The 15,464-nt window shown below is 41.0% G+C and overlaps 1 protein-coding gene across 1 annotated transcript in view; it reads left to right on the top strand.

The window, feature by feature from the left end:
* Nucleotides 1-15,464, top strand: part of LOC137290329 (uncharacterized) — a 36,936-nt gene that overhangs the window by 18,150 nt on the left and 3,322 nt on the right. The window contains exons 4-25 of the mRNA XM_067821172.1: nt 915-1,121; nt 5,724-5,855; nt 6,181-6,327; nt 6,511-6,654; nt 6,845-6,982; nt 7,417-7,554; nt 8,665-8,791; nt 9,399-9,472; nt 9,698-10,077; nt 10,404-10,491; nt 10,585-10,661; nt 11,067-11,103; nt 11,591-11,691; nt 11,992-12,117; nt 12,247-12,392; nt 12,659-12,794; nt 12,881-13,027; nt 13,234-13,258; nt 13,842-13,873; nt 14,159-14,278; nt 14,476-14,592; nt 14,922-15,058. Of these exons, the coding sequence (XP_067677273.1) occupies nt 915-1,121; nt 5,724-5,855; nt 6,181-6,327; nt 6,511-6,654; nt 6,845-6,982; nt 7,417-7,554; nt 8,665-8,791; nt 9,399-9,472; nt 9,698-10,077; nt 10,404-10,491; nt 10,585-10,661; nt 11,067-11,103; nt 11,591-11,691; nt 11,992-12,117; nt 12,247-12,392; nt 12,659-12,794; nt 12,881-13,027; nt 13,234-13,258; nt 13,842-13,873; nt 14,159-14,278; nt 14,476-14,592; nt 14,922-15,058 (2,776 nt within the window). The remainder of the gene's footprint in view (nt 1-914; nt 1,122-5,723; nt 5,856-6,180; nt 6,328-6,510; nt 6,655-6,844; nt 6,983-7,416; nt 7,555-8,664; nt 8,792-9,398; nt 9,473-9,697; nt 10,078-10,403; nt 10,492-10,584; nt 10,662-11,066; nt 11,104-11,590; nt 11,692-11,991; nt 12,118-12,246; nt 12,393-12,658; nt 12,795-12,880; nt 13,028-13,233; nt 13,259-13,841; nt 13,874-14,158; nt 14,279-14,475; nt 14,593-14,921; nt 15,059-15,464) is intronic.

Below are 15,464 nucleotides of genomic sequence, written 5' to 3'. Positions count from 1 at the left end.
CACTATAATTGGGAGTAATTGGAAGCAGCCTAAAAGTGGTCTTATCGAAAGGGTCTTGTTGAATATATATGCTGGTAGCAGAATTAGCTATACTCCGAAGCTTCTGAGCAAAGGTGTACCCGCTACCGGTTTTTCTCCCCATTCCCTATACTACTTTATGATTAGGTATTGGTCTGTAAAAATTTAAACAATTAACATAATTTTAGTTATAAGCTGGTGATCAAACTATAGCAATAACGACTTCACCTACTCCATCATACGTATACGGATGATGTCTAGACGCATTTGTATCAGTCCTATTATCGCCATATTGTTTCAGGATTCACTTACATATCCAACAAAGTCCAGTCCAGTGCCATGCTGCTGATTAAGGAAATTTCAATGCCACAAACAGCAGCTCTCACATTTAACTTACTTACAGTCGTCAACATTAACAGGTTTACCAAACAAGACATGAATTAAATACATACACGTTATTGCTTTGGGATGGCCAATATTCTATCTTCGGATTAGATAGTATTTGTTTTGCTCTTCTTTGTAGATGTGATACTGTAACCTGTATCTGAGTGTGGTATGTAATTGATTTCTTTGTCATAAGATGGTTGTGCCTTGGTTCTGTTTGAGATTTATTACAAATATACACATACATCAGTTACTGTATGTATATGGAGGGTGTCTAGCATATGCTTCTGGATGATTCTTGACTTTCCATGTGCTGTTAGTTTTCGGACATTTTGATGTCAGTATTCTAGATCCGACTACCTATAAAGCATATATTTTGTTAATCGTACGCCTCTCCTCTGGATTACACTATTAATCCATTACATGAACATAGTTTTGTGATTTGATATATAAGCAACTACATTGACACAGTATGCACATGTAACGTTGATTTAAAAATGTGTGTTTTCAAGTCTACTGGAGAAATGCCAACTCGAACATCCACCTGAACAATGACTACTCCAGCATCTGCTCCAGCCTCCCTAGTCCATTAAACACCCCGAACCCAACTGACGTGACATGTAACGGTACCGGCAGATATGTCACCATCAGGAACCCGGGGTCTGGAGGATCCGATGGCTTTGCTAGTGCACTGAACATCTGTGAAGTGGAGATCTATGGTAAGTCATTTATTGTATTTACATGTAAACTCACGTGCAAAAGAAACGTCCCCAAAATATTTTTATGTGCCATTTTCTATTCTATGACCATGAACATAAATCAGCTTCAGGAACAGATCACCTGAACACTGAATTCGATGACATGACATAAACAGTGCATGGAATGCACGTGCTAGGCGAGAAAAATGACTTTCATAGGTAAAATTTCCCGTATGCACAGAAAAGTACCCGTATGATTCTGGGGTATAAAACAGCCTTAGAAATGTTCATGGGCATTGGCTTCATCAGTTTGAACATGCCGCGGTTAACGTCAGAGCAGAGAGAGAGAGTAATTGGGGTGCTGCAATTTGGCGCTACCCACGACCACGTCGCCAGAATCATGAAAACAAAACAAGAAAACAATCGGGAGACTGTTGTCACGATGCAGGCAGACAGGCAGGAAAGCAGACAGGCCCAGAAGCGGCAGACCAAGGGTGACCACCCCCAACGAAGACAGGTATTTACGGGTGCTTCACCTGAGGAACAGATTCCTCACCGTGACGTCATCTGCTGCCCACGGCCTGAACCACCCAAACAGCGGATGGACAGTGACCAGACGACTGCGTCGACATGGCATTCGACCCTATGGGCCGTTCAGAGGGATGACGTTAACAGATCAAATTCGACGTTGCAGACTGGCTTGGGCGAGGACCGTTCGTCAACGGCAGCAACGACATTGGAGCCGTGTGCTCTTCACCGACGAGAGCAGGTTCCAGCTCAACAAAGCAGACGGTCGTGTGCGTGTATACAGGCGGCGGGGTGAGAGAACGGCACGTTGTTGCGTCACGGAGGTGGAGCCTTATGGCGGCGGAGGTTGTATGGTATGGGGCGACATCTGTGGGGACAGGAAGACAGGTTCTACAGCCCGTCGTTGTTCCATGGCTCCACCAGATGCCAAGAACCGTGTTTCAGCATGACAACGCCACACCCCACACTGTTGTCATTACAAGGAACTTCCTCAACACCAACAATGTGCATCTTCTGCCTTGGCCAGCGAGATCACCGGATATGTCCCCGATCGAACACCTGTGGGACCACCTCGGGCGCCGTATCCGTCAACGTCAGCAGCCTCCAGTTACAGTACAGGATTTGGGTCGTGCTTTGCAGGACGAATGGCGACAGATCCCTATTCACGTGATCAGGCGACTTACCAACTCTATGCGACGTCGTGTTGTGTCACTTGTTGCATCACGAGGGGGGCACATCCGATATTTGGACGTTTTGGGGTGGGGGTGGAGGGGCACAAGTCAACACTTTCCCCAATATTGTATCACGGGACAATGCACAGTGATCCAGACGTCATATTTGATGCTTGGGCTAGTCATTTTCAGGATGTATATGCTGCCAAAGACCGAGACAGTTTCAATTCTTCCTTCTGTACGTAGATAGAATCCCTAGTTGAGGAGATCCGTGTTAAATGTAAGGAAGAACGTGATCCACAACCAATGAAATTCACAGAGTTGGAAGTCACTGAGTGTTGTACCAAGCTGAAGAACAATAAAGCTGGTGGTGCTGACAAGATCGTATACGAACACCTAAAGTATGGTGGCTGAACCCTGATGTTTCACTTGGCAACATCTCTACAACATCATTCTTGAATCTGGACATATCCCGACAGCTTGGCGTGAGTGTAAGTCCGTGGACACGGAGCTCTCAAAAACACGACCGACCACGATGGCAGCGGGTACAAGACTGTTTATTACATGATCGGATAACAACAGGAAACGTACACAAGGAAGGTAACTCGGGCTTGCTATAATCTGATTACCACTAAAGCCCATAACTCCTATAATTATACAATCATAACAGTGAGAGCATCCTGGTACCTCTGTACAAAGGTGGTAATAAATCAAAGAAAGATCCGAACTCTTACCGTGGCATATCACTCTCCCCTCTGTTGTCCGAAGTGTTTGAGATGGTGCTCCTGTCTCGACTGGACGGTCTAAATCAAACTGACACCTTTCCTCACCCACAGCAAATGGCATATCAATCTCAGTTATCTGCCCTTCACACATCCTTCAACCTGCAAGAAACGATACACCATTACCACGAGCGAAAGGAGGATATCCACGTTGTGTTCCTGGATACATCAAAGGCCTTTGACACAGTATGGCACAATGGTTTGAAATATAAGTTATTCGAGAGTGGAATTAAAGGTTCCTTGTGGACTGTTCTTGACGACATGTACACTGGAATGAGGTGTCAAGTGTTCCTTGACTCAATGTGTTCTAGGCCCATCCCCATGATGCAGGGCATCAGACAAGGAGGTGTGCTGTGAGGGAAGTTGTTTCTGCTGTACATAAACTCCCTGCTCCAGAAACTCTCTCAGTCCTTGGTGCTGCTGTGATGGACTTAAGTGTGTGTTCTCCCACTCAGGCAGATGATGTGGCACTCATTTCATCAAGGGTTTCTGCCCTTAGAGAGATGGTGAGGATTTCGGAGGAATACAGCAACGACTGGAGATACGTACTGTCAACCGCCAAGAGTGAAATAGTGACGTTTCCATACCGACCGAGATCTCAACAACTAAAGCAGGTTGAAGTTAAGTTGTACGACCAAACTCTCCCATGGAAGGATACAATCCGTCATGTTGGAATAGTCTTGTCAAGTAACATGTCAAGCATAGAGCATGTAACGCGAGATGCCATTTCCTTGCGGACCGGCGTGAGATCATTGACAGCTTGTGGGTTTCACCCACGATTTAAAAACCCAATCATCAGTCTGACAGTTGTAAGCCGTGTGTTTCTTCCCAAAGCCCTGTACGGGTCGGAGTTGTGGACTAACCTTTCCAAAGTTGAGATCTTAATGCTGGAAAGATCTTACAGACACGTCATTAAGTCAATCCAAGACCTTCCTCGTACCACTCGAACTGATAGTTGTCTTGGACTCCTTGGAGTGTTGCCCCTAGAGGCAGTTATAGATCAGCGGAAGTTGTGCTTCCTGGGTGGTCTCTTGAACATGAACCACAGATATCTCCCTCACAAACTGTTCGTATCCCGGTTGATGTGCTACTTACACAACGTCTCATCGTCATCCGTCGGATATGTGCCTGATGTAGTCAGGGTGCTCAAGAAATACCTATTCTATTGTTACTTGGAAAAATTCCAGGATGCTTCTTGGGGCGTGTGAAGTGGAGGAGAATAGTGAAGACGTCAGTCAGAGAGTATCATGTGGCACAGTGGAAACGTCGGCTGGCAGATGACCCTGGCCTTCACAAGTTCCACCGGATACATCGCCGGCTTGAAGTCCATCCTGCATGGACAGTGTCATTGCTTGACGCATCACTCAGACAGCAAGCTAACTTTGTTATCAAAGCTTGCGCGACAGTGATAGACTTGTGTGAAACAAGGCTGTGTCATCGGTGTGGTTTGATGTATGATGACCCCCTCACTCACGCCGTAGTTGTATGTGGATACACAGAGGCAACTCGGGACGAACTGGTTAGGCCTAATCAATGTCGGGCCAATTGAGTTCAGCTTAAAACTTCACAACATGAACCCAACGGAACTGACAGAGTGCTTGCTGTCATGTACAACCGACTTTCCCCTAATCAAAGAGGACCTGACTGAGTTTGCAACTCTGTGTGTAAAATACATCAGCATGATGTACAAAGCTGTGTTCCAGTGACTCAATGTCACTCGTGTCATTGACGGTTTAAATTCAAACGTGAGATTAGCTCAAATGTGTATGAAAATTCTGACATAAGTACATAAATACTGTTTTCTTTCTGTACTTTTCACCATGGAGGAATAAAAGATTATATATATTGTGAAAGCGTGACAATATTGATTGGATGTATTCATTTATGGATGCCTGTGTGTTTAAAGCGCGGTCTTTTCCAAACGAGAATCAATGCACAACTAAGGATCTCCATAGTAACTATAATTTTATGAAAGAAGTTTATGCTTCTGTCATCTGACGATGGAGGCTAGTTTGTTATTCTGAATTAGGAATTGTGAGAATGTCTTGTTTAATTCGGTTGTCGTTTAACGCTACACACAGCATTACTCGACATTATTTCGACAAAATCCACATGATGCTAGCATTTTCATTATCAGAGAGACATAACTCTATGCTCCCTGTAATGTTATCACGTTGGTTACCGCTTAACAACTTTTCATTTGTTATGAAACTCACAATCTGGTTCTGGTGCTGGCAACAAAGCACCGAAGGAATATGTACTTGATCTCCTAGCATTACTATTTTGTTAACAAATTTAGACAATATCTTTAGGGCTAAACATGGTGATATTTCTTCAGCATCATCAAATATCTTATTGCAAAAAAAGTTTGTTTCAGGTTCCCTCCGTTTTGTTTCTGTAAAACCAGTTGACAAAGGACCTAGTTTATATCTGTACTACGTTGAATGTGTTGGAATTATGGTTGGGGAATATTGAAAATTGTGCGATATAATTCTTACAACACACCATCCGTGTTTAACAGCCATCATCAGGTAAATACAGTAATGTCGACATTATTGCCACAATTTCCATTTTATAATATCCACAACATACATACCCTCGATATACACACTTTGCCTTGCATTGACCTTATTATACACCAGTCTGCGGCCCGCGAATCTTCGGAGTGAATTGTGACACGTTCTGTCACTGTCTGGATCCAACATGTGATCGCTTGACTGGGCTATGTCCTGGAGACTGTAGACCAGGATGGCAGGGACAGAGATGTGATACAGGTGAGACGTTTCTGGTGACAGGATTGGTGGGTCCCAGTGAGTGGTACTGTTTACTGTAGCTTCGTATATATACGGGTCAAGGCCATTGTTTGGTTATTACTAATGAGAAGGCCATTGTTTGGCATTATTGCATTGAGAAGGCATTCTAGCAAGATTTCTGGAGGTCTGACTGTGGGCTCATTCCTTAGCTCATGATAAATGGTATATCGATATCATTTGTGACTCGTTACATACACTTTGGGGAACCGATTAAACGAACGTATTACAAATCAGATACTTCTTAACTTAATGACGAATGAATGAATTGCCGATGTATATTTTACAGCTTGCAACAACACTACCTATGGTATTAATTGCAACAATACATGTGCTGGGCGGAAATGTCTACTTCCAAACTCGTCATGTGACCGTCACACTGGAGCATGTGACACAGGTTGTCTTCCTGGTTGGACAGAGGATGACTGCGCACAAGGTATAGAATGATGAAAGTTTATTTGTAATAAATGCCAGTTACGTGATCGGCAGAGAAAGGGAGTAATCAGTCATAACATAGACGGAAAATACATAAATATTCAGAAAGAAAGTCTGTCACACAACCTCACCTTGAAGAACGTCGGTATAAACTCGGTATAAACTCTCGATTCCCTTGTAACAGAATGTACCAATGGAAAGTACGGCGCAAACTGTACTAGTCTTTGCTCTGAGAGAAACTGCGAGGGCAATTCATCATGTGATCATGTGACTGGGTCATGTGATTCTGGATGTGAAGCGGGATGGAAGGATGCTGATTGTAAACAAGGTAAGTCATGGAAATGAATTTATAGTAAGTGCCACAAGAACTTTTCAAAAATGAAACTCATTTAATCATTGCTAATATAATAATTTTAGAAAGTGATTTTAAACATTATGGATCCACTTGTCTACAGATATGCTCTGTTACACATTCTGGAAATATGGAAGATATGGAAACTCTTGCCATCTTATTCCAGAATGTGATTCCAAACATTATGGACCTGGCTGTCGTAGCGTATGCTCCTCCAGAAACTGTGCTGGAAATTCTTCCTGTGAAGCAACAGGAACCTGTGACCGTGGGTGTCTGACAGGGTGGAGGCAACCTGACTGTATAGGTAACGTTACTGGCTTATTCGTGTGCTTGACAATAATTATCACTGGCTGAAGCCGTTGTGGGAGAAGAAAAGACACCTTCCATTGTCCTAAGTTGTACAGGTCATGTGAAAAATGACGAAGCGTGTAAGGCAATGAGAAGCATTGTAAGGCTGAAGAGAAAGGGGATATGGTTTAGAAGTATTCTTATAAGAATAATAAACATCAGGGTCTAAAAGGAAATGCTCCAATGTCTTTTGAATTCGTAAAAACCATAGTGAAATCTATTTTAGATGTATTAACAAACAAGTCACGATTACATGTACTCAGATGTGTCTGTTTCGTCTAAAGATATTCCAATGAATGTGGCGATAGAGAGGAACTGAATAACACGCATTTATGTGTTTCTTAAAAGACGGGGAAATGAAATTACATGTCTAACATCATCTTACTCCAGAATGTGATGCCGAACGTTATGGGAACAAGTGCAACATGAATTGCAGCTCCAGACACTGCATGAATACCTCTTCCTGTAACGCAAGGGGGATTTGTGATGGTGGATGTGAGGCAGGCTGGACAGGGGGTGACTGTACAGGTAATAACATATTTATACTCTTGAAAAAAGTAGGGGAACCTGAACTTTCAATTTGGATAGGAAGTGTAAACGTTGTTAACAAAGGTTTCAAGGACAGATATCTTATACACACACCACCATTTCCCTGTATTACTACCCCCAAATACAACGCACGTGCAACGCAGTATCTCCATACACGTGAATGAGGTCCCATTCTTGATTTGGACTTTTTTCAAGAAGGTCGAGAACTCACTTAGAATATTAATGTTGACATTCATCTTGCATCACACATTTGTTACAGTTTGTTTCTAGTCGTTTGTTTTAACATGAAAATCGTATACATGGAATTTCATGCCATACAATCATCTTTCAAAAGTGACTACTTTCCAATAACTATGGTTAAGGAAATGAAGAACCCCTACTTTTTTGAAGAGTATTTTAATGTGGTGTCCGAGGCATCAGGTATGCAACAATGGATAGGAGACAGGGGAGATGAGATGGTTCCAATAAGCTACTGTTATGTCGGTGGAGGAGCTAGTCACGAAAGTCTGTGACTGTTGTAACATTAATGATTGTGATGTGACTGATGTTTAATGCTAAAGTTCATGTAATGCCATGTGGATGGGACACAAGTCAATACAATGATTTCATGTCAGACTTCAGACTTTCTGCATAGGATCAAAGCATATCCAGCTGCCATACAGAGCCCTACACGCACACCTATTCAGTGAAAAAAATAATTCTGTAAGCAAAATGAAACAATCTACCCGTGTCCAAGCAAGGTATCGTCATGTATATTCGTGAACTTTTCATGATCAAATTCAGGGTAAAGTGTTCGGGCAATATCACGTACATCGAGAATTCATGCTTCTACAGCAGTTGTGAGGGACACCCAAGCGACTTGTCTGCATAACCCAAGCGACTTGTTTATGCAGACTTTAATTCTAACAACAGTAATTCTGCTGAAGAAGGAAATTTTCTTTCCTTTTATGTGATATTTAACGCTGAATTTGCTGTTGACAGAAAGCCTACAATGACACACGCTGTTTAAGTAAGCACGTTTGTAAGTGATGAAAGACATGTGTACTTCTATGCTTACGTTGGCTGTAATCGTTTCCATTTTATGTCCAGAGAAAGTCGCCACACATACCCCAAGTCAACAGCCGGGATCCGAGTCTTTTCCAGTCGCTGCTGTAGTTGGAGCTGTTGTGGGCGTGGTAGTGGTTCTGCTGCTGGTCTTCGCCGTCATCCTGATCAGGTCAGTTTTGTCCAGAACGAATCGCATGTCATTCACGTAGCAGCTTCATTGCTTCATGTCGAATGAAGATGACAACACGCGTGTGATTCTCTTTATTCGATGACTGGGTACTATTTCATTGTTTCTTATGACACCCTGAAATACACAATGATAAGATTATAAACATAACCACCGCATGATTATTCATCTGTCACACAAAGAAAAGAATGGATAACACATACGCCATACGCATCGATAAATGAAGACCGCAGATATAGCATCACTGCATGGTGTTATAATACTGGCCGTAAACATCTGACTATACAATCTGACAAATAAGGTACAACAATCTGAACTACAGTTGTCCAGAAAAGTAGTAGCAGATAATTCTAACACTAGTACGAATAACCAGTACTAACGCTAATACTAATGCCAGTATCAATACTAATAATAACTACACTGTTTATATCTTGATTAGTTGACAGCCATGCAAATATATATGCGACTGCCATATTTACATCAGTACAGACATCTGTTTTCAAATGCAATGCATCAGTACATATTTGTTACAAAATCACGAACACTTGTTCTATTCAAACTGAATTTCATTTTGTGTCCTTACGTATAGAAGAAGACGGGGCAAAAGTGATGGACAGTCCACACACAGACCAGTGGTTGCTGACAACATGAAAGCCACACAAGGTAGATTCGCCTCTCTGCTTACCTCGTTTTTATGCACGATTATCTTAAAGCTTGTTTGGTGTAATATTTAGAGGCTGTAGTATAAATAAATGATGTATTATGGGCCTGGATACTGACACGGATTCCCTTCTCTAGATGTCCGAAAACGTCTTTACATCCATGATAAAGACGATATATTATGTGTCTTAGTTGTCAAGTACTGTGTGCCCTTTGTGTTTCCTGTAGCGGAAGTCGGTATGTACATGAATGTCGGATTTGAAAACGAAGAGAAACCAAAGTTGTCACCAGGGAAGACATCAGCTAACCAAATAAAGGCTCTCAGACAAAATAAATCCCAAGGCAATTCAGCAACGGAAGCTGTATCTACGACTGAAAGCAAGGATACAGGTGACGGCGGAACAAAAAGTCTTGATCCCCAGAATCTGGAAGAGGAAGAGGACTATGGCGTGTCCGAGCAGCCTGGACGGGTTGTGGCCATACCGGATGACCCTGGCAAAGACTACTACAATCTGGACAACGATGGAGGTAATCACGTGATTCCTGTGCCAGAATTACAGACAACGGTGGACAAAATGACCCCAGCAAGTACAGAAGAAGAATTTAAGGTAAACACAAAGTGACAAGCTCTAGTCCGAGAGTGAGTGAATGTGTGAGTTCAGATTTATATTCAATCGGCTTTTTTCAAGAGGGTTAATGGTGTCTACAGGAAAGCCTATATCGGGCACGCATATCACATTCCTTTTCTCCTCCAGACTTGACAGTGACTAGAGAATGATGCTCGAGCTAACTAATTCTACCAGAAGTCTGTAAGTTGGTATTTACTTAATTGCAACTTACATATTTCCATTTGGATTGTGGTAACAATAATCATTTCATAACAATACAATGCTTCGCAATATATCTAGAGTATGTCTCATGGTTTCCTTTTCAGCGACTTCCTGATGGCTATGTTCACTCCTATGATGAATCTCAACTACCTAAAAACAAAGGGAAGAACAGGTTCAGGGGCTATTACCCATGTGAGTACATCTTGAAGACACCAAGGTCGGCTTTGGTTCGTTCATAATCTGATTTCACGTATCACGTACTCTATTACTGCATCTTTTTCACAGATGATTACAACCGCGTGGTGCTGAACGGTGTCAGTGAAGACAAAGCCAAAGACTACATCAATGCCAGCTACCTCGATGTGAGTTGAGAAACGACTGTCAAACAAACACACTTATAATAACTGCACAATCTTGTAGTGACACAGGGCAAGACATCTTATACTCCTTCACCTCGAGCCTTGATATTGCTTGATATAATTCTAAGGTTCGTAGCGTCGAATCCCATTGTTGTTTAGAACGATTGTTGAACGATTAGTCCGACTTTAGCCTTTGTTGATTGCACGCCATCGTCTCTCGAAGTCGGTATCACTTGATCATCTGGTACAGACTTGGCTATTCAATACAAGAGTGACATGTAGACAGCAATTAATACATAAGTAACCACTACATATATCTTCTGTTATGTTGCTTAAATTGTTATGCATTTCTGGTTTTGACCTCATATATTTATGTAAGTCATACATATGTTCGTAAATTCTCTTCAGGGATATAAAGAAGAAAAGTGTTACATAGCAGCTCAAGGTAAGGTCTCGCACACACAAACAGTGACTCAAGTTGTGATCTAAAGAAAGAGGATACCGCATATGATTGCTTACCCAATGAAACCAAGAATCAGAGACCTAAGCCATTCACAATGCAATTTCCAATTCATTTATTGATGACATAATGTTGAGATACAAATGGCATAATGTTGAGTTACTAATGACATAATGTCGAGTAACAAATGACGTAATGTTGAGTTACAAATGAGGTGAATGCTCAGTTACAGGTGTATTACCAACATTAGGATCTCTCTGTTTTGAGACCATTTTTAACATTATAACATTAAATCAACTTTGAGTTTGCATCTTTTGTCTTCATGTATTTAACAGAAGATGACCAGTTACTGTGTTTCCTAGTACGCATGATCTTATAATGGCAGTGCACATACGTAAAGAACGGAATTATCATTCTATAGGATTGTATTTCAGCGTTATATATATTGTCTGCATATTCATGTTGCTATAAGGCCCCTACAGACCGGAAGTAGTCGTGGATTTCTGGAGAATGATCTATCAGGAGCAATCAACAACAATTGTCATGGTGACGGGACTTATAGAGGCTGGGAAGGTAACACACACATGCACACACACCACCACCACCACCACCTTCCACACTACCTTCCATACATTTATTTTGTTTCTCTCCCAAAGGTGTTGAATATTCAGCAGCAACTGGATCTTATGTTAAAAGAAAAACGGTTGACACCTGAGACTCAAGTTCATGCGTATCCGTAATGATACTAAACATAGAAATCGCATACACAAAATAGCAACCGTTGTTGTGTTTGGAGTTGACAGCTTTATTACCTCGTTTCCCAATCGAGCTATCAATCCTGTAAAAATCCTGTAAATCTTGAAATATTTTCAGATGAAGTGTCTCCAGTACTGGCCAGACAAAGGAACTTCCGTTTACGGTGACATCTCGGTTACCAAGGAGACAGAAACTCAACTTGCAAACTACACAGTCACAAAACTGTCTGTTCACAACAAATCGGTAATATTTTCGTAATATTTCCGATTCTTCTCGACAAATGATCATTTTTTAAGATAAATACATAAACTCGTCGTGGTTTGTGACAAATGTTACTTCAACATAACTAAAATGCACAATTTTAAATATCAGGAAGGAAAGATACATCACGTTCACCACTTTCACTTCACAAGTTGGCCAGACCATGGTGTACCAGACACTTCTGCCTTGCTGGAGTTTATGTGGAGGATCAAGGTCACCACAAGACATCAAACACAACCAATCATTGTCCACTGCAGGTTAGAGTTTTACTGGGATGGTCATGATGACCCAGGTCGACTCGCGCGGAAACGTTAATCAAGTGATGTTTACGCACAGTGTCTATTTCCGAGTTAAATCAATGTTTGTACCTTTCCCTGTATATATTGATATATCATGTATGGCTATAGAGTATATGAAAGTAATTGAGGTGGGCGAACCACAGGTGGGATATATAGAATTTGATGTAGGAATTAGTGTAAATTAGGAATAGCGTGCCATATGTATACTGGTTATTTTTCTCTAGTGCTGGTATAGGCCGGACAGGGACCTACATAGCTATAGAGAGTCTCATGGATCAGGCAGCAGCAGAAGGCTTTGTGGACGTCGTCAGCTTCGTCTCCAACATGAGAAGCCAAAGGAAGAACATGATACAGACCAAAGTGAGTAGGAGTAGACCACCAACACCCTAGCTCACATGTTGTCTACTCTGGCTACCTGATATTACGTTCTCATTGTCTAACACCAGGAGCAGTACCACTTCCTGTACCAGGCCGTGGCTATGGCGGTGTCAGAGGGGGACACGTCACTAGATTCTGACGACATCAGACAGATAGACCTCAGCCATGTGTCTTCTGTTACCATGGGCAACAGAGACGTACAGGAACACCTGGAGGTACGTAAGCATGGGAGTATGCCTGTCCTTCAAGGCTAATAGTATTAAGAACAATGAAAATAATCCTTTGTTCTGAAACTGTGAAGAAGAACATGATGAAAGGACCAACCAGAAGTATTTTTGTTCAGCAAAGTATATAACATGTTTTCACAATATTTACTATCATACATGGTGAGTATTTATTATATGTTCTGTTTCATTTGCAGATTTTGAAAAATGCACCCACAAGTAGTAAGTTTAATGTTTTATTCCTGGTTTTATATCACTGTCAGACTGCAGATGGTTAATCAATCGGCTCGGTGTTTCATAGCTTCATTTTGGTGGGTGGGCTTAACTCAAACTAAGTCGAATGTCAAACCTTGATAGTTACCAGAACGTGGACCGTTTTTATATGTATTTAGTCACCTAAAACAGAGAAAACATATGCAACGCCCAAGTTGTGTGATTAGGCATATAACAACCAAGTTCTCGGGAAAGCTTTAAAAGTATTTATAGAGAAATCTGACGCGTTAGTATCAAAATTATGCCGGGTACAACTCTCATTTTCACTTGCGTCAGGTGTTCCCTAACTTTTGCAAGCGAACATTTACACCGTTTTTCCATTTGTGTATGATGTCTGCTATTGGTGGGCAGGATCGATTCACCTGTTCGCGAACACGTGGTGTTATCACTATATAGCACTATATAGCAGTTCGCCAACTCATGGTACAGCCATGCATGCTGTAGTCAGGGTTACCTTATGGACATCGAGGAGGATCTAATTAGAAGGCATTTGCAGTTACACTGTTCTACATGTACTGTTCATTTTCTGTAGGTCTTCCTGAAGATCATCTTACCACGGTGGCAGTAAGTTGATACTTTCGACACTGTCCTTCCTAAAATGACCGAATATAGGTCAAGTTATTGATGTACTTATCAGGCTGAACATCTTAACAGTAACTGTGCTCTTTTTACAATGAGTTCAGTTTGTAAAAATTATTTTTCGTTTCATGTGACGCAACATACTGTGGTTATACTTGCAATATTTCTTCGTTGATACGATGCCATGCAACATCATGTATGTAGATCCGGATGGTATACACAGTTAAAATAAATATATACTAGTATGTAATAGGTTATATCTCACTGCAGTCTTACACATCAAGGAGGGGCTTCTTCATAATAACGTCACAACCGGACAAAGAGGAACTATGGAATCATGTATATAACAGCGACTCACGCACCTTGATCACACTGGCTGCAGACAGCCAGGTAGAACTTGTTCTAAAATATTTCAGAAAACAATTGCTATGTTCATAAAAATATAATTTGTTTGTCAAAATCTACCCTCTTTCTTAAAACGTTGAATATTAGTTGCCATTAATTATAACATTCCAAAATGTGCTCTCAAATATTGACGACCCTGAAAAGGAAAAACATATTCTGAAGTTAGCATTGTTTGCTTGCAGATCTTTCTCCCGTCAGTGGATGCTCCTGTCTCCACATCAAGGCTGACAACAAACTTGCAAACGTCTAAAGTTATTTCTAACGATGTTGGCCTTAACACCATTTGTCTCACAGTAAATGTAAGGCTTATCACGTGCATGTTACAATTCACGTTTCCATTTCATTGACATGACTATGTAAAGAATGCAATACAGATGGTTGAGCTTAATTCATATATATGACATCCCAAAACTGGTGACGGAAGTAAGCGACATTTGAGGACCAACACCGTACGTACGGTACGTATATATATATATATATATATATATATATATATATATATATATATATATATATATATATATATATATATATATATATTACAGTCATAAAACAACATGCAAGATCAGAAGTGTGAGAGTAATAGAGGTGTCATTATTGTTTGTAGGAAAATGAAAATGTTTTTCAGGGCGCTGACGTCACCACAACTATTCAACACTATCATGTGACCGGAAGTACATATGACCCAAGTATCAATCTGTTGATTGACAGCTTACTTACATGGATGAGTGACCCACAGCGATGTTCCTGCACAATCATTTCACAGTAAGAATATTTTGTTCACATCAGTACAGTTCTGTACACAATTCTTTAGTGTAACCATCACAATCGTTTTACTTGTTTCTGATTGATATGTATAATATGTACTACAGGCCTGTGGCCTTTCAGTACCAGAAATAAATATATATATAATATGCACTTGTCTCTACACTTGGATATGTGTCTACCGTGTATCTGAAAGCTTAAGGATTTCAAGTCAGAACTTTCAAAACTCCATAATATATATATATATACTTCAGCGAAGAAATGTTTAAAATAGTCGCATCTTAGCGACATACTTCGTTTCGCAATCCCGGAACACGTCTTTGACACACGTGTAATGTCAGAAACACTGCACTGAAATATGTAATACCACGTTTTATGAGCATGCAGTCAATGTCAGGAAACAATG

Source organism: Haliotis asinina, chromosome 7, assembly GCF_037392515.1.
Source record: "Haliotis asinina isolate JCU_RB_2024 chromosome 7, JCU_Hal_asi_v2, whole genome shotgun sequence".
NCBI lineage: Eukaryota > Metazoa > Mollusca > Gastropoda > Lepetellida > Haliotidae > Haliotis > Haliotis asinina.
This window is presented reverse-complemented; position numbering and strand designations above follow the sequence as displayed.